The sequence below is a fragment of the Triturus cristatus genome, chromosome 1_2 (assembly GCF_964204655.1).
Source record: "Triturus cristatus chromosome 1_2, aTriCri1.1, whole genome shotgun sequence".
NCBI classification, from domain to species: Eukaryota; Metazoa; Chordata; class Amphibia; order Caudata; family Salamandridae; genus Triturus; species Triturus cristatus.
In genome coordinates this window covers 885,919,870-885,938,078 of record NC_140580.1, presented here as the reverse complement: position 1 = coordinate 885,938,078, position 18,209 = coordinate 885,919,870, and the positions used below count along the sequence as shown (strand labels likewise).

At 40.9% G+C, this 18,209-nt stretch overlaps 1 protein-coding gene across 20 annotated transcripts in view; it reads right to left on the bottom strand.

Moving 5' to 3' along the window:
• Positions 1-624: 624 nt before the first annotated feature.
• The window catches only part of LOC146868219 (cyclin-dependent kinase 11B-like), a 459,040-nt gene continuing 441,455 nt past the window's right edge, over positions 625-18,209 (bottom strand). For all 20 annotated transcript variants that reach the window (XM_085609447.1, XM_085609482.1, XM_085609460.1 and 17 more), the window contains one exon: positions 625-3,287. In XM_085609447.1, the coding sequence (XP_085465573.1) occupies positions 3,195-3,287 (93 nt within the window). In that variant the 3' untranslated portion in view covers positions 625-3,194. The remainder of the gene's footprint in view (positions 3,288-18,209) is intronic.

The window sequence follows — 18,209 nt, the reverse complement described above, 5'->3', positions numbered from 1 at the left end:
AGTGGACTGGATTACGGGAATGCGATTTATGTGGGCATGGTGGATTACCTTTTCTCCCATCTTCAGGTAATCCAGAATGTGGCAGCCATACTGATATGCAACAAAGACAGATTTAGCCCAGAATTAGCTGGTTTAAAAACTCTTCACTGACTGCCTGTGCACTGTGCACAAAAGAGCAAAGTTTAAAATTCTCTGCCGTGCACTCAAGGCACTTTACAAAACAGGCCCAGCTGTTCTACGTTCCAGGCTAGATTTTTAAACCAACCCGAAACGTAAGATCTCAGAATTTGGCTCTAGCCAAGGACTATGCGCATCAAAAAAGTGAGGCCAGGAGGCCGCTCCTTCTCTTATTTAGCTGCGGCCCAGTGGAACTTAAGGACATTCGCCTCATGAAAAACATTTTAAGTTTAAAAAGGTACAAACTTGGTTTTTCTGGGATTAACTATGAACAGTTGACGCACCTCACAGCAGTCAAACTCCTAATTACGACTTGAGTTCTCAGCAATCCTAGCGCTGTGATATCCCTCGGGGATGAGTTGCGCTGTACCAATACTGTATATATATATATATATATAGGCCCTCAACACAGCATCAGAAGTCTCAAAATAAAGTCAAGCTCTTTAGTTTTATTTCAAGAATATTTTACTCTGTTTTAAAATGTTTCCACATTGAAATTTACACAATTGCTTGCACTAAATAGTTTGTGGGTGTTCACATTTTACAGCACATTTTAAAGGAAGTGACCAGGGAAATCAGAGTAGAGGGCAAAAATGTAAAAGTAATAAACAAATGTCATGGGAGTCCATCTCATTGTAAAAAGAACGTCCAAAATACAACCATGTCTGCTTTTGGCCTGAACACAACATATTCGATCGGAGATTGTGCTCAGAACATGTACTTGCTTTGAGTCAATGGGTGAGATCAGATTTGTTTTTAATGCAGTAGAGGAAATTTCAAAATCTGATCTCATGTAATGATATGAAGTAGACACTCCAAAATAAAAGCTTTTGTTGCATGTTCTAGAGGACAAGAAAAAAGAAAATTAGACAAGGTACAACATATGTGTCTTCCAGCAGAATTCTCTGCCTTCATCAGAACAAATACAGGTAAGTATCATACTGAAGCGAGAGCCGATAGGGTCTACGATTTAATGCAGTGTTACTAGTATGAGCGAGTACCCCTTAGAAGAGAGGTCTATAATGAGGGTTGATGAGAGAGAGAGGAGGCAGAACCAGTTCCCACAAAGATTCACAATTACTAGAGCTTGTGGAAAGCATTCTGTGACCAAATTGCGAACCTTTGGTGGCAGTTACATGGGTCTGATGTCACACCACTGCTTTTTTTCATAAACCACGGGATTCTCAACCTAAACTACTACTGCCCCGAGGATGTTACCTGAATCTGTACATAAAAATATGAATACCAACCATTTTGGTGCTTGAGGCTAAATTAAACTTCCTTTTTTAGCAAAGGAAACTGCTCCTAAAACCGATGTATTCAAGGCCATCTTAAATTATATCTCCAGCTTGCAAATAATTATTGGAATCTAAAAATACTGTATACCCCAAGAATGTCCCTGTTTCTGAAAGCAAAGAAAGACGTTAAAAGAAATGCCACGATTTGCTTTATCAAGTAGTGGATGACTAGTTGATACCAAATCGAAAGTATTTTCAAGACAAAACTCAAACCTTAACAATACACTTTGGTAAGATTAGAGCTGCAGACAGTGCCAAAATTACATGCGTCATACGGTTTCCTAGAAAGGAACCTTAAGTCTTTCAAAATCTTCCAGAGAGAGGATGCATAGACTAGCAGCTATGATCAGCAGTTATAATTTGGAGATGGAGGCAAATGAGATTAGGGCAAACAGGATTTCCATTGACAGATCATGCTGTTGGGGCTCCCTAATTCTTTGAAACATCCTGCAGCCTATGTCAAGGTTTAAGGACACCACAGAGTAGCAGGTGACAAATAATTCACAGAGCACCCCAAAACGGTGATATCTTTGACTAAGCAAAAGAAAATTATAGCAAAGTTAAAACATCTTTTATGAACAGTGTCTATAGCTCAGCCATTTCCTCCTGACAGCACAAAACCAGATAAACATGGGACAATGACAGACAAATGTCTGTAAATAGATATGGGCAAAAACAATAGGGGAAAATACCTGTTAAACTAAACTGAGATACTAGAGGATTTCCTTATCAGAAGAGGTCTGTACATTCATAAAAGGTGCATGAAAAATAAACACACTCGCTTTCATGAGCATTTTGTGAAGAGCAAGAATCAAAATGGAAATGCCAAAAGTTGCAAACATGATGCTTAACAGGGAGTACCAAGTGTGTCTTTTAAGGTCTTATTCCAGGAAGAAGGCAGCTCTGACTCCGCCTCATCTGCAGACAGTAGGCATGGAAAAGCATGAAGAAAATCTTTACACTGAGAAGCATTAACATATTTACTTCAAATAAAATACTGACATTCCCTGGCCATAGAAATGGTAGTCAATGGAGAAATGAAAATCCATTATTCATGTTTGGATAATTTAAGAGGGTGCAGGATGTTTTGAACAGCATAACCACCAAACTTTTAAAAAAAGATTAGTTTCTGATGTACATAAAATATATATAATGTATATATATTTGTATGCAATATTTAACATTTTGAAAGAGAGAACCTCTTCTACCTGAGAAAAATACAATTTTAATTCCAGGAAAAAATGTTCCCCAAAACATCTCCTTTACAAAATAAAAGAACAGGCCCAACTTTTAGTGCAAGAATGGAACACCTGTTTATGAGGAGGGACAGGATTTGCCCACCAATAAGTCAATATCTCTACAAATATACAAAAAGGAAAATATTAAAATCTAAGTCCAGGATAACTCCAGAATCACCTTTCAGAGTTCAGAAGGCGAGGAAAAGATTCTGAGTTCCAACGTATATGCTTTGTTTGAATAAATAGCCACGCTCTCCCCCTGCTTCTGTGGAAAAGTAGAGGCAAACACCAACTGACGGAATGTTCTTGGAGAAATCACAACTAGATGTTTTTAGGTGAAATTCAAAGCCAATGTCCAGCAGCCTGCAGCAAATTTGTAGCTGAATCAGACTCCTAGGCTTCCCCATTAGTCGACAGCAGAGGCAGATCTCAGGAAGAGTTAATGAGGGTCTCTGGGTTGGGAAATTAATGGTCTCTCAATTTAAAACTTGAGGCTAAACCCCGGCCCAGCAGCTGAAGCTCCCTGGTTTGTTGTGGTGAGATGGAAACCAGTGTCTTTTATATCATCTTCACCCTGTGAAAAGAGAACAAGCGTCAAACTCACTTTTTCTTAAGGAGTACAGTTGAAGACGGACTACAATATCAAAACACCAGCAATCATCTACAATTAAAAAGATATGCAACAAAAGCTTATTTACCTCTAACAATAGAGATGCATGGATGAAATAACATCTAGCGATTGCATTTTAAAAGAGTCCAAATTATTTAGAAGAAAGTTTATTTAAAAAATCACCTTTGAGGGTGCATCTCATCAGGCCGTCTACGATACAATAAATAACCTGTGACTCAGTGCCATCTTCAGATTTCTCTGCCTGATATTTTAAGCCTGGAAAAGGCTGTATTTCCGAAAATCGTACATAAAATATTCGATTTAAATTTCACATCCTAAATATGGTTTATAAAAATAATTTTCCTTTGGGTGTAGATTTAATATTATTGTCTCCAATAGAGCTGTATATAAGAACTAAGACAATTATTTCACCTGAAGTTCTGGTACCACACTGTGTAAACGAGCATGTTCCTTAAGTAAACAAGACTCCATAAACTGAGATCCATGCAAAGATTATCTCAGACACAAGATGCTAGGATTACTGCAGTCTCAAGGCTTTGCAAACTAAGGCAAATTGTAAGTAAAATGTAATTTTTCCCTTTTGTAATTTGAAACATATGAAGTCAAAGAGTTTTAAGTGTCTAAATAGAATTTTTGTAAGGGATTACACAGTTTTAAAGAAGTGACAGGCAATTGGTGTACAACAACATTCTCCCTGCAAAACATGGCAAAGCAATTTTTCAGCCTGCATGGGGTTCAGACTGCAGACACTAACCGTGTCAAACAGAAAATGTTGAGTCATGAAACAATAGAGGAATTAAGTGAATCAGCAGCTATATTTTAAAAAAAATACACTAAGCAGGTAATCAAGCTACAGAAGGGAATCCTCAAAAACAAACCATTGCAATAATACACCTACTGCTAATAATATTAACAATAATAAATGCAACTTGAACTCTGTTGTAGAAAATTGTGGCAAATCTGAAAATGGACAGTGTCTTCGGTGTTGCAATGTTTATTAACCATTTCCTACTCTTTTCCTACTGAGGTTTAGCAGCCTAAGAGAGAAAAACGTAAGTATTTTAACCTGCGCAAGTCACAATGTTGGGGGAAGAAGAACTAACTACTTAAGTCAGCCAAAGTAATAACATGGTGCCTGAGGCTTACAAGTCCACCTCTACAGGTATGCAAAGGTATCCACTAACATCATAGATCAGACACAGTAATTGTGACCACTTAAAAGAAAAGATCTGCCCATCTAGTATGGACAATAGGTGGTACCACAAGATAGCTATGATAAATTACTAGATGAGTGGGAGAGAAACGCAGGTAGCAGTACAGCACAAGCACTTGTACAATATATTCAGATATGCCCCGACAATATTGGGCACCATTTCCTAATATTGCAAGTGCCAGTGAAGCCACAGAGAGTTTGTGGGCTGGGAACTCGACAACTCAAGTTCCACAGAAGCATGATGGCTTCACTGAATACAAGAGTGTTTGGTCCCAACCTACTCCTTTCAATAAACCCACACTGATGCCAGTGTGGAATTTATTGTACCATGTACCCAGAGGGCACCTCAGAGGTGCCCCCTGAATCCCTCTAAACCTTGGTGTGGTCTCTGAACGGCTGTAGGTAGCTAGCCACCACCAGATATGTTTCTGGACCCCTCGGTAGAGAGCCCCTGCTCTCTGGGACCAGAAACGATGCACATCCTGGGCAGAGGGGTCATGCCTCCTCCCCAAGGATTGGCCAGTGCTCGAAGAAGGGACGCTTCAAAGGCCTGCCGGCTTTTTGATGCGTCCCCCAGCCTTTGCTGCTAGCAGCAGCGGGCAGTCCCTAGCTTACACTCCCATTTTGGGCAAGAAAATTGAAAAAAAAAAAAAGAAGAAAAAAAAAAAAAAAAAAAAAAAGGTGTGCCCACCCCTAAGGTGGGTGGAAGTGGGGTGAAGCACAACTTTCAGTCCCAGACACCTCCAATCAAGGCTAGGCTTAGGCCCCCTCCCACAAGAGGGTGGCATAATAGATGGTTTAGTCACCCTAGGTAAGTTGCCCATTGGCCCTAACTGCCAGCCCCCTAAAACACCTCCTAAATTTTGTATTTAGGTGGCTGCCCCAGACCGGACCCTCAAATCTGCGATGAGTTACGAAGGAAGAAGACACCCTGCAACATAAGACGACAACTGCCTTGGCCCCAGTCCTATAGGCCTGTCTACAACTTTGACGATCCTGCGACCTGTCTTGCAACAACGACCTCCAAAAACTCGGGGAAGACTGTTGCTGTCAATAAAGACTCCAATCTCCTGAGGACAACGGACTTGTCCAGAAGAAACCAACGCCAAACACTCCAAAGACTCCGGATCCAGACGGATCCGCGTCTACTGCCCACTCTGCACCAGACGCCCACGACCCGAGTGAGTGGCTCACCTGTTCAGTGAAGTCTACCAGGAGATCCTGACCTTGTGTCCAGTGGTGGCTGACCTCTCTTAGCCTCCAAGACAGCGCCTGCAGTGTGTGTCCAGAGGCACCCTCCGACCGTGACCGGCTCTGGTATGAAGAATCGACGTCTAAAGGCATCCCTGCACCCGTAGCCCCTTAACCTTGGTGAGCTGAACCGATGGTGCCCCTTCGACCCCATACACCCCAACTTTCCTCTGCGGTCGTTGGTCTTCCTCTTGCAACCTCCGGTGCCATGCCTACAGCCTCTTTTCCATCAAGGGAAACCTCAATGAAAAGCATTGGGCGTCTGATGTTGAATTTGCACACTGCACCCAGCCGCCCCTGTGCCGCTGGTGGTGTATGCTATGTGCTACTTTGTGCCCCCCCCTTTGTGCTACCCCCAAAGCTTGGTCCCTGCAACCAATTTACTTACCTGCAAGCAGTGCGACTCCTGGCACCCCCTAGCTCCATTGGAAAGCATTGGGTTGAAGTCAGATTTTGACCTCTGCACCTGGCCGCATCTGTGCCTCAGTTTTGGTACTTACCTGACCCTTGCTGACTTTCGTCTCCGAAGACTGAGATTGTAATTTAAACACTTAACTGTATAACCTGAATATTGTTATCCCGACAGGATAAAACTGGACTGTGTGAAAAAGTTTGTGTCGATTTTTCAATGTGAAACACATTTTTAATTTAAAACATACTTACCTGATTACGAAGATCTGGATCTTACAATAAAGTACACACAAAGAATAATTTTTATAAAATTGGTCTGGATCTCCTCCTTGAGTCGTGTGTCCATTATTGATCACTGTTGTGCAATAAATGTTTTACACTCCTCTGTGTTAGGCCTAAGGCTGCTTGCCCCACTACCAATAACAGAGCACTCTGGGTTTTACATTGAGCCCTGTACACTTTTGGGGAACCCCTGGACTCTGTGCACGGTATTACCACCTAGTGGCAATATCATATACAGAGCCAACTTCCTACACCATGACTGAGTGAGACTCCTCACCATATTTCTTTATTCTTGTGCATCAGATAAAATAGGTTACTTACCTGTACACTGTGGTTCGGCAGTACAAATATTTTTCATTGTCACATGCTTGAATCTTTCTCGCTGTCAAGGTGGGAGGGAGTCTTGCAGTAATAATAAGCCGTAGCAGGCCAAACTTCACATATTAAAGCCCATAGGAGTGACACTGTTAGCCAATTCACACTGTTTTAGGAAGAACCAAGGTCCAGCTAATCACAGAACAGATCTTGAATCATCTTTCTCCCAAGGGTCACAACACCTCACATTTCTAAACACAAGTGACCAAAGGAAGTAAATGAGGTATTCAATTTGGTGAGCCCCACAAAGAGGCGGGAGGGTCACATATGACTCTGAAAGATATCAATACTGGATAACCACGGTGTAAAGGCAAGTAACTAGTTTTTTCTCCCGTATTGAATCTTTCATAGAATAACATTGTTGAATCGAAAAATAAGCAGTCATTAAACTGGGAGAAAAAACAGATTGTGAACAGGTGGGAGGAAAAAAGTGTACAAGTAAACATTTCTTTATACTGGTTAAGAACTGCATATGGCTAGCTGTCTCTAGACATATACTTTTTTATTGTTTGATTAATTAAATCATTACAATCCACATAAAAGAGACAAAGGTAAAAATCATTATTCAAGTATTTTTCACTAGGCTCCTCCCATCGTTTCTCAATAAAAGTAGGACAGTAAAATTATTAATATGAAAGTTCCCTTCTAGGACGGGATAACCTTTGCTCAATTACAACCACATGGCGGCATAGTATCAATAAATACAGTTAGTAAAAATAGAAGTCACTTCAAAAAACAGAAAGGCCACCAAACTGAAGAAGGTGCAATGTAGTGTAAGGGGGAGAAAACATTAATGGGCCCAATGTGGAATCCAGGAGTGGGAAGCAGCTGACGGGCTTGGAGATGTATTATCCGACAATTCAGCCATAATTTGCAGAATGGATTCTCGAAGTCAAGTTAAATTTGATCTGTTCTAACTACTAACACCCTCTGAAATTTAATGTAAAATTCAGAGTTACAGCAATCAATAGTCAATGGCAAATCGTTGATACCATGTCTTATCCTCAGCCGTGCCTCTTAAAAATTCCACGAGCCCCTTGACAAGATTCTACTGTTATCAGGGGGGGGGCACAGGCGTCTATATAAGAGAATTGGGTTCAAGGTTCATGTTACGAGACTGGGCCAGGGTACACCGGTTTTACTGGAATACAGCTTCAAAGGTGTACATTATCATGTCCACCTGTGTTTGTTTCCCAGTTTTGACACAGGCCTTGGGAATTCTGGTTGAGCTTGCGATATGCAAGATGGACGAAGAGTGTAAAACTGATGTTTAAAGCTATGTTCTTCGGGTTCAATGCCGCGATGATACCCTGCCTGCAGGACCGGACTCCCAATCTGTTCCACTCTGGCCTCAGTTTTGATCTACGCAAGGACAACAATGCTGGGCATAGACATACAACATGCTCCAGGGACAGATTTCCCGCAACCCCTACACAGAAGCTCATCTGATGGGTGCCGCCAAAGAGGTAGAGGTTTCAAAAAGTGCCACACCCCCAGGCTAAGTGCAAGCTAGATATGATGGAAGAGAGGCCACCTGATAAGTCGATTACTGCCCATGCGTGTTTGCGTTTGGCAAGGGTCGCCTTGTCAGAAGAGTAGGACCACAATTGGGTGCTCTTCTTGAGGCTTATTTTAAAAGCTGCTTTGCTTGGATTAAGGTTCAAGAGGTCACTTGCCAATAATTGCTGCACACATTCGTGAAAGAACAGACTGTCTGACCCGCCAGGGTTGCTAGAGCGGATATCGGACCATAGCAAAGAGTAGAGGGAATCTTCTCTGGCCTGCCTTAGCTTATGGCACATTTTTAAATAGGCACCTGCGCTAATCATTTTGTAGTTTAGGAGGCCTAGCTCTAATTGGATCTGAGCTGCAGATGCAGTTTTTGGCAGCTGAAGGACCTTTTTAAAGATTTCAATCGCATGTTGGTTTAGTGTAGTTTTGAGTTTACCTAGGGTGATTTCGAAGCCGTACGACAATGTGGGGCCTATTTTAGCTCTCATGACTTCCAACATTGGAGCTAGGCTCGGACCGTTCAGCTTTTTGGAAAGTTTTGGAAGAGTAGCTTTCATGGCGATGTCGCTGCGATACTTGACAAAGGTGCCCCTTGAGTCGATGTTAATCCCAAAGTATTTGTGTGATTTTCCTACTGAGAGTTCAGAGTTATTATAGGACCAATCACCACCTCTATAGTGCTTCCTGCCAAATATGACCACTTGAGTTTTCTTTAAATTTACCTCCAGCTTGTTCATGGCGGTGTAGCTCTATAATTCATTTAGCAATCGTTGCAGCCCAACTCGCGTAAGGCTGAGGAGGACAAGATCGTCGGCATACAGAAGATCGAAAACCGAACACCACCAGCCTAATGGGTGACTATTTATTGCATCTAGCTCTGCTGAGAGGTCAGCTATAAACAGATCAAAAAGCAGCCGAGCTAGCACACATCCCTGTTTGGCTCTCCTTGACGTCATGATTTTTCGAGAAAAGTGTGAACCGATTCCTAGCTTGACTTGTATCCAAGTGTTGGTGTGTAGTTGGACTATTGCATTCAAGAGTTTGGCCGGGATTTCCCATTTCATTAGCTTGTCCCAGAGTGCCTCCCTTGAAACCCAGTCAAAGGTTGCTTTAAAGTCGACAAAACAACAATAGACCAACTTTAATAAAGCTATCGCTTTACAATAAGTATTGATAGGGTTAATAGGTTAATAGATTGGACGAAGTGCCCGAGTTTTCAGTGAAGCCTGTTTGGTTTTTTGGGATCAGTCCTCTCGAGTCAACCCAAGAGCTCAGTTCTTGGAGTAAAATGCTCACAAAGTGCTTCGCCTCATTGTCCAGTAAGGCTATCAGCCTATAATTGTTTGGGGATGAATGGGGGCCAGACTTATTAATTGGGTGGATTATTACCCCTCGCCAAGAGTCAGGTATAATTAGGCTTTCCTGTTTTTAGTTTCTATTTTTGGTAAGTTCTGGTGGGATTTTTTCCAGTGTTTTCAAGTGATTTCAATTCCTTAAAAAAACAGTTGTCATCAGTGGTTACACATTTTCGCGCCACTAAAAACAGAAAAAGTGTTTTTCCAGTGTTAATGGAACTTTTGCTTTTAATATTGCTTGCTTTCTGCATGGATAGAACGTGGTATATAGACAGTGTATATAGGTACAAATATATTTTTGCAAATTAAACTTATTGTTGTACACCATACAATACTTCTTCAGTGAGTCTTTGGTCATGTGTGCTCGCTTTTCCTTTCCATGTAAACTTCTGTGAAAAGGCCCTCTCAGCATTGGCACTTGAGAAGGGCAATGCCAAAACAGCCAGTACACAATTTGTTAACTCTGGCGTCTGACATAGCTTTCCATGCCAATACTGGTGAACTTGAAGATTGCGATTCTCACGGCAGGTTCTGCAACATTTGCATTGAGCTGGGCGCTTATGCACTCAGTTATTGAAGCGGTCAAAAATGAAGCAGCACTTTTGAAACTATGGAGGAAATTCCCCTTTACTGAAGGGATCTAGAACTTGTACAGAGTACCACAGTGAGGTTTCATTGACTATAAATGCCATTGGTGGTGAAGGGACATATCTATGCCTCATTGCAAGCCATTTCTCACATTGTAAAATAAACATTCCTGAATTGCTCAACATTGCTTTGCTTACAAAGTGGCAAGCACTCGAACATGGAACATGTTGAAGTGCCAAAGTCACTAAAGGTGAGGCCAAGCCTCGTCTCAAGGAGATGTTTCACATCTACACCAATTATGCTGAACACTTGGCAGACAAGGGTTTTTTCAGACTCTAGTTTTTTTTAAATTATGTCCACTACAGCAGTTATGTTTTCCTGTAAAAATCTAATAATGCAATAGAGTGTACTTTTTTCACATCACTATCAATATGCCACCAAAGATCCTCACATTTTTTGCCTTTGGCATCATCACTCACCAAAAATTCTGCAAAGGGTTGCCACATGGATACTATAGCATTCCTAGCCCCTTGGACTGAGAACTATCAGCTAAAGGACACAGTTGGATTAACTCTTTCTTTGATGCCACACAAAGCACAAAATGATAATTATTTGCGTTTTAGTTCCTGTGTATAAGAAAACATTGTACCAGAATAGATTAAAAAGTCAATAGCATCCCTCATTAACTCTGAAGATTGTAAAGATGCTTTCAGCATACCATCTAACAAGTGGTAAGGATCTCCTACAGGGAATCACTTCAGCTTGGGTATCAATTTAGACAGGTCATCACACAACTTTTTCATATAAGTAGCTGAATCACTGCAAATACAAACAATATCACTCCAATGTTCGTTGAACTCGGAAAGAACCTTTTTTGCAGAGCATTCCAAGTGACACTGCGTTCCATGTTTTTCAAAAGTCTGGTGTCATGTTTTCACCACTATCCCAGATGCTTGGTGACAGCGCTCTTTATACATAAACTTGTCACTATACCTTGCATTGAATGTGTAACGCCTGACGTGTTGGCAATTCACCTATCAATACTGACCCACTAGAAACTGTGGGCTGATGTATTAAGGGTTTTTACCCATTCTCTGTGGGTAAATGTGATGACACATTAGAAAAGGTTCTTATGAAACCAGCCATTTTATCAGTGAAAGAATCAAACACACCCAAAATATAAAATAACTAAAAGAGACCTAAACCCTGCATCTTTAGACCAAAGACCACAAATCTGAAAAAAGGAAGAAGAAACAATATTTTAGCGGTATCCCTAAACAACAAAGTTCAAGCAGAATAATGTTAGCCCAGTCTTATTTACTGCTAGCTTGTATAACAAAGTTATATTGTATTGGCTCCTTCTTGAAGAAATAAATGACTCTTTCACTCTTTTTCCTTTCTTTGAATGGCATTTAGTTTGGGGTTGTGCAGGTGTTTTTTTCACTGTTTATATGTTTTCACTGGTGAGGGCTATTTCTCTTTCAGTGGGGTTTTATCAGTTATTATAGGTTTAAACCTAATACCCCACAGCCTAGGTTGAATTGAGCTCCTTAGTGAGTAATCAAAAAGGATTGCTAGCTGTTTTTACCATAGGGAGATGTTCGATTTAAACAAGGCCTGTGGCAGACCATTTGGGCCTGGCGCTCCATCTGATCTTGCTTTGGTTAGTATTTTAGCCTGTCTTGTATGAGTGATGGAAATTTTCTTGCTGAGGTGTTGCCGCGCCTCTTGTGAATAATCTTGGCACTCCTTGGGGACATCTTTTGTTAATATGGAGATGTTGATCGATGTAGGTTCGACTTGGTCATCTGCCTGGAAGTGACCAGTCAGAAATGTTACCCATTCTACCTCTGAGATGTTTGCACTCCCCTGGCTGGTGTTCCCATTTGATTGCCTGTTTATTAGCGCCCAGAATTTTCTTGGGTTCCGGCTTTTACTTTCCCAATACCATGCACAATGGCGTTGTTTATCCTTTTGGTATGCCCAGCTATAGCTTTTTTGTGCAATTTTGTACTCGTTCAATAGTTCTTCAGATTCAGGATGATTCCTAGCTGCAGTAGTTCTGGTCTTCTTTAACGCAGTAGTTTGGTTTGAGGTGGGGATCTGTATACTACGAGAGTCGGTATAGGATTGTGAAGGTGTTTGAAATTGTCTGAAAAGTTGGGAACAAAAATGTGTCCAATCATCTATTGGGGAGGCTTCCAGCATGAAACGACCTGAAGTGAGTAACAGACATTCCTTCATGATGTTTATGCTGATGTCTTCATTCCATCTTCAGCGTTTTAGGTTTCTTTATAGTCAAAAGTAGAGTAAAAGCGGCTCACCTCATTTAAATAGGTTATGTAGAACTACTTGTCCCACAGCCACATCTTGGTTGGAAGTAGTATCTACACAGTAATGCTTGGTGAACGTATGCCGATTTGTCCATGTGGCCGCTCTGCAGATATCAGGCAATGATACTTCAGCAAGCAATGTCGTAGAGGCTGACATACTTCAAGTTGTGTGGGATCTAACCTTAGTGCCCAGTGGTCTTCCGGTCTTTTCATGACTAAAAAACTACACTTGCTGAAACCCATCTGGCTATGCTGGCCATTGACAAAGCTCGCCCCTTCCTTCAAGGTGCACAGACTACTATTGATTGCTGTAACTCTGAATTTTACATTAAATTTGAGAGGGTGCTAGAACGGATCATATTAAACTCTACTTCGAGAATCCATTCGGAAAGGTTTAGTTCTGTTGATCTAAAATTTGAGGCACCGTTTAACATTTAGAGAATGCAGTGCTCTTTCAGTTGTTTACGACAGATTTTGGAAAAACCTCTTTTTAGACAACTAGTTCATTCAATCTACTGGTTGTAGAAGCTGGAGTATAAACTGAAGCATAACCATCCTGAATGATTCTTTTTGACGTTTTTGTTTTATTGTCTCAGAACCAACACCTGCCTCCACTTCTCATTTTGTTTTCTGTAGAAGAAAAGATTTGGAGTAGACATTTGTGTTTCGATGTTCTCGTGGGACCACTTCTATTGCTCGCTTGTGTATAAGCAACCTTATTTCCTCCCTTAACAGACAATGTTGTTGATGTGTCCTCTTGCGAGGTGATTTCTCTGAGGTTTCTGCGTAAATTCTATAGTGTGACCCGGTTAGATATTGTCTAGTACCCAACGGATTGAAGATATGTTTCTCCAGTGCTCGTAATAGTCGGAACAACTTGCATTCAAGGCAGTTGTCTGTAAAGGTGCAACCGGCGCTATAACATTGCCATTGTCTTCTGAAAGGCTCATGTTCCCTTGAGTTTATCTTTTGTAGGCCATCGCAGGCAGAGGTCGGTATTGCTGTGGAATCTTTTGGCGACATCCCTGTTAAAACTGTATATATAATACTTGCTGGATTAGATTGGTACCCTGCCTGAAAAGGGTAGAGTCCTATACCCCTGCCGCCACAAAAAGGTTTGGAAGCAACGTTGTTGGACCACCGCTAGGGACCTGGTTGTATCCGCATCAGTCTTGATGGATTTTTAGCACATCTATGTGTTTCCGGAAGAGTTCTTCCTCATTGTAAGTGTAGGAAGCTGGCTCTCTATATAATGCACAAAGTACTCTGAGAAGAGAGCCCAAGCTTTCTTTAAAAATCCCAAGTGCTCTATTTTGTAGTAGTGCGGCCAAGCAGCTCAGGCAAATTAAAGGGGAGTGTTGAGCATTTGTTGTACACACAGTCAATAAATGGAAAAAACACACAAAAAAATAAATAATCGGGCGCCAATTTATAATAAATAACAGATTTTTATATTATTTTAGGCACTAAGCTCTTCGTGTTCAGGTAAGTACTTTTTAAGATAAGTTTTCAGCATTTAAGTAGACAATGTATTCGCTGTAACGTTAACTTAGGGAGAAACCATATGCTGCAAAGGACCACTTATCGCCGACGTATAGGACTGTTCTTCAGGACTTAAGTTAAGTACCGGCCAAGGTCCAGGACAGCACAAACAAGTTACCTTGGACGGCTCTGGGGCATCCAAGTGCAGAGGAGCTTTTAGTGTCGGTCGACCAGTTGCAGTCAATGGGAAATGGTACCTATAACGGATTGGTATAGCCAATAGGTCTCGCCTTTGGGACCATATAAGGGTGTAGCCAGAGATATTGGCTTTGCCAATGTTTTTAAGCTATGTTGTAGAGCAGTGTGACTGCTGTGCAGCATGTTGAAAAGTTATAATAAAAAGTTTCATAAGCATTTGTCACCTTATATATAACCAAGAAGACATTATGTACACCTGAACACCCCAATTAAAAAAACTATTTAACATAAAAAATGTATTCTGGTTTTCTGTACTTGCAATGCTGGCAACTTCTTCCTGCCTTTTCTAATGCTGGTCTATTATAGCTTTTTTGTTATTGGGATGGGGGACATAAACAACAGGAGGGTGGAGGTTAGGAAATAGTACCTAAATTACAACACAAGCAGTGGACGGATACTAGGGGAGAATCAACGGATGGCAGATTCCGAGGGCAGATTGAGGTGATGCTGAGGTGGAGCATTGGAGTGTGGAATCTAACAAAGCAATTCCCAAAAAACACAACCAATTCTGACAGCAGCATTATGCAAAGAGACAGAGGCACAGGCTGCTGGTTTTGAAAAAGAAAGCAGGACCGGAGGGCTGGTGGGAGGGGAAAAGAAACTGGGGCGGAGTGGGGATAGGATAACCAAGCCATACCTTAATAGTGACCAATATCTTTGTTTTCTGACACTGCGCAAAATATACTTGAACATGTTTGAGTTAGTGAATACAGGGAGCGCTAAATAAATTGATTTGATTCAAGCCATTATTTTTATGGGCAAATTAACTGTGTATTTAATGTCCATATTAATTCCATCTGGGACACAATTACCAAATGGATAGTCAAGAGGTGTGTTGTTACATTGAGTAAATGGTTAAATCGATAGCATTAATCAATCGTTATTATATTTCTGTTTCGAGGAACATTCATTTTGCTTGCAAAGAAAATAAACCATTCACATTTGCATGACAGCATGAAGATGTTACATTATAAACTACCACAAAGCTTATTAAAATTTTAAACTGTAGTAGATGTACAGCGTGAATGATATCTGCTTTAGATATTTCAATAATGGTACATTTTAAACATCAATTTATGGAAGATAATTAGGCAATAGTAATTTCTCACAAGCAGTATTATCATCACTAAACTGCTTTTGATCTCATTACATGCTCCTTTACCCGCTGTAAGTACAAAAGACGTCTATATAGACTTCTGTTCTTTTTCATAAGTGATTCTATGCAGTATTGGAAAGCAAAGGCACTCAGTAATCTGATCCGACACATTATGAATGAACAACAAGCATTAAAAATGCAACAGGTCTCGGCTTTGTAAAAGTTAAAGCAATTCTGTTTGTAATTAGGTGGCTTTTTAGCTTTAGTTTTATTAGTGTTTTTCAAACGTTCATGTACATAACATGCATATGTATGCATGCATTCATATTTGTATTTATATAGATATGCAGATGTATATACCGTATGTTCTGGCGTATAAGACAACTTTTTCACCCATGAAAATCTTCTTAAAAGTCTAGGGTCGTCTTATACGCCGGGGGTCGTCTTATAAGCTGGTATACGGCGTGCTGAAACTTCAGGGACAGGCGCCATCTAGCTGAGCCACCGTGCGCTGCTTACTGGCCAGCCACCCCCTCTCCCTGCTCTCATGCGTACTCACATTGCGTACTACCGCTCAAATCGTCTTGGAGACAGGGAGGGCTGGCCAGGCAGGGAGAGAGAGCTGACCCACCCAATCCAAGCAGACTTTGTATGCAGTGTGCACAGGAAATACCGTACATTGCTTGCCGTGATTGGCTGGTTGTTGTATACTGGGATTGGCGATTCTGAGGGAAGGCAGTCTATCTGGTGAGCAGATACATGTGGTGATGAATACAGTACAGCACCAGTACATACAGTACAGTATACAAATGGCTAACAGTCAAGACCCCATCATGGCTCCACCAGCAAGAAGAAATACGAAGCCAATTTCAAACTTAAAGTTGTAAACTTTGCCATGGAACATAATAACTGTGCTGCTGCAAAACAATATGGAGTAACAGAAAAGATGGTTCGGGACTGGAAAGCAAATGAAAAAGCATTAAAGAGTATGCCAAGGGGTAAGTGTGCATTAAGAAGAGGCACCCCACATTGGCCAGAACTCGAAAAACTTGTAGCAGACATGGTGAATGAGCATCGCCAAAGCGGTTATGTAGTAACACAAAATAAAATACGTTTGTTTGCACTTCAGTGGGCAAAATCGAACCCAGATCACAGCAACAGATTTAAGGCCACTATATCCTGGTGTACTAGATTCTTGGAAAGGCATAATCTGGTACTGAGGCAAAAGACAAAAATTGCACAAAAATTACCTGCAGATCTTGATGGCAAAGTAAACAGTTTCCATCGATACGTAATACAACAGCGCAATAAACATGGCTATGCGTTAAGTAGCATCGGAAATATGGATGAAACTCCAATGAATTTTGATTTGGTTGGAAACAAAACTGTCCATCCAAAAGGTGAAAAAACAATTTTAATAAACAGGACATGAGAAGTCCAATTTTACAGTGGTACTAGCATGCACAGCTGATGGCGCCAAACTGAGACCAATGATTATTTTAAAAAGAAAAACAACAATGCTGAAACTCAAGTTTCCTGTTGGTTGTTTTGTACATGTGAATGAAAAAGGCTGGGTGGATAAAGAAGGGGTAAAACTATGGCTTGATAATGTATGGAGCAGGCGACCAGGTGGACTTATTCAAAAACGTAGTCTACTGGTGTGGGATATGTTCAGGGCTCATTTAACTCCCAGCACCAAGCAAAGGCTGGCACGAATAAACACAGATGCAGCAGTTATTGCTGCAGGATTGACATCGTTGGTACAGCCACTGGATGTGTGCCTAAACAAGCCATTTAAAGATTGCATTCGAGAACAGTGAAATGAGTTGATGGTTAGTGGCGAAAAGTCATTCACAAAAGGAGGAAACATGCGTGCTCCACAGTTGGATGTTTTGTGTAAGTTGGTCATAAAAGCCTGGAATGATATTGATGCAGAAACAGTAATCAAGTATTTCAAGAAGTGTGGCATATCAAATTCATTAGATGGTATGGAGGACGACTACTTGTGGCAAGATGAAGAGGAAGCCGAAACTGAGACCACACCATCTGATACGGAATTAGATCCATACGATGACTGCCTTACGAATGTACCACAAGATGTCATTGATGTACTTATGATATCGGATGACGAACAGGAGGATTTTGAAGGCTTTTAAAAGGAAACTGTCACGCCAGCAAATCCTGTAAAAATAGCTTGGAGTTATGATGGGCGTTGCTGACTCGCCAGGGACTTGCCCGGCACTTGCTCTCTCTCTATTGTTTGTTACCTTCCTCCTATCATCATCAGTTCCAGTTTGGTTGACAGCTTAGAAAACAAACCGCATGGCAGCTCCCATGGGTTTATTGTCTTATCCTTCCTTTCAGCTTTAGAGTTAATTAGGAAAAGTTTAATCCACTTGCACTGTTTTATGTTTACATGTTTGATGACAAACAGCCTTATGTTTGTAAGTGCCAGTTTTCCTACTAAGTACCTGCATGTCATAAGCATTTGAATTAAAATTACCATCTTAAAAGAAATCAGATTTTTTTAAATTTTTATTTGTTGTGCATTGGAAGAGGGGTAGTCTTATACGGCGATTATAGCCCAAACCCTTTATTTTAAACAGGAAAAGTAGGGGGTCGTCTTACACGCCCAGTCGTCTTATTCGCCGGAAAATACGGTATGTTTATATATTTATGAATGTATGTGTGTTTGTGTGTATATATATA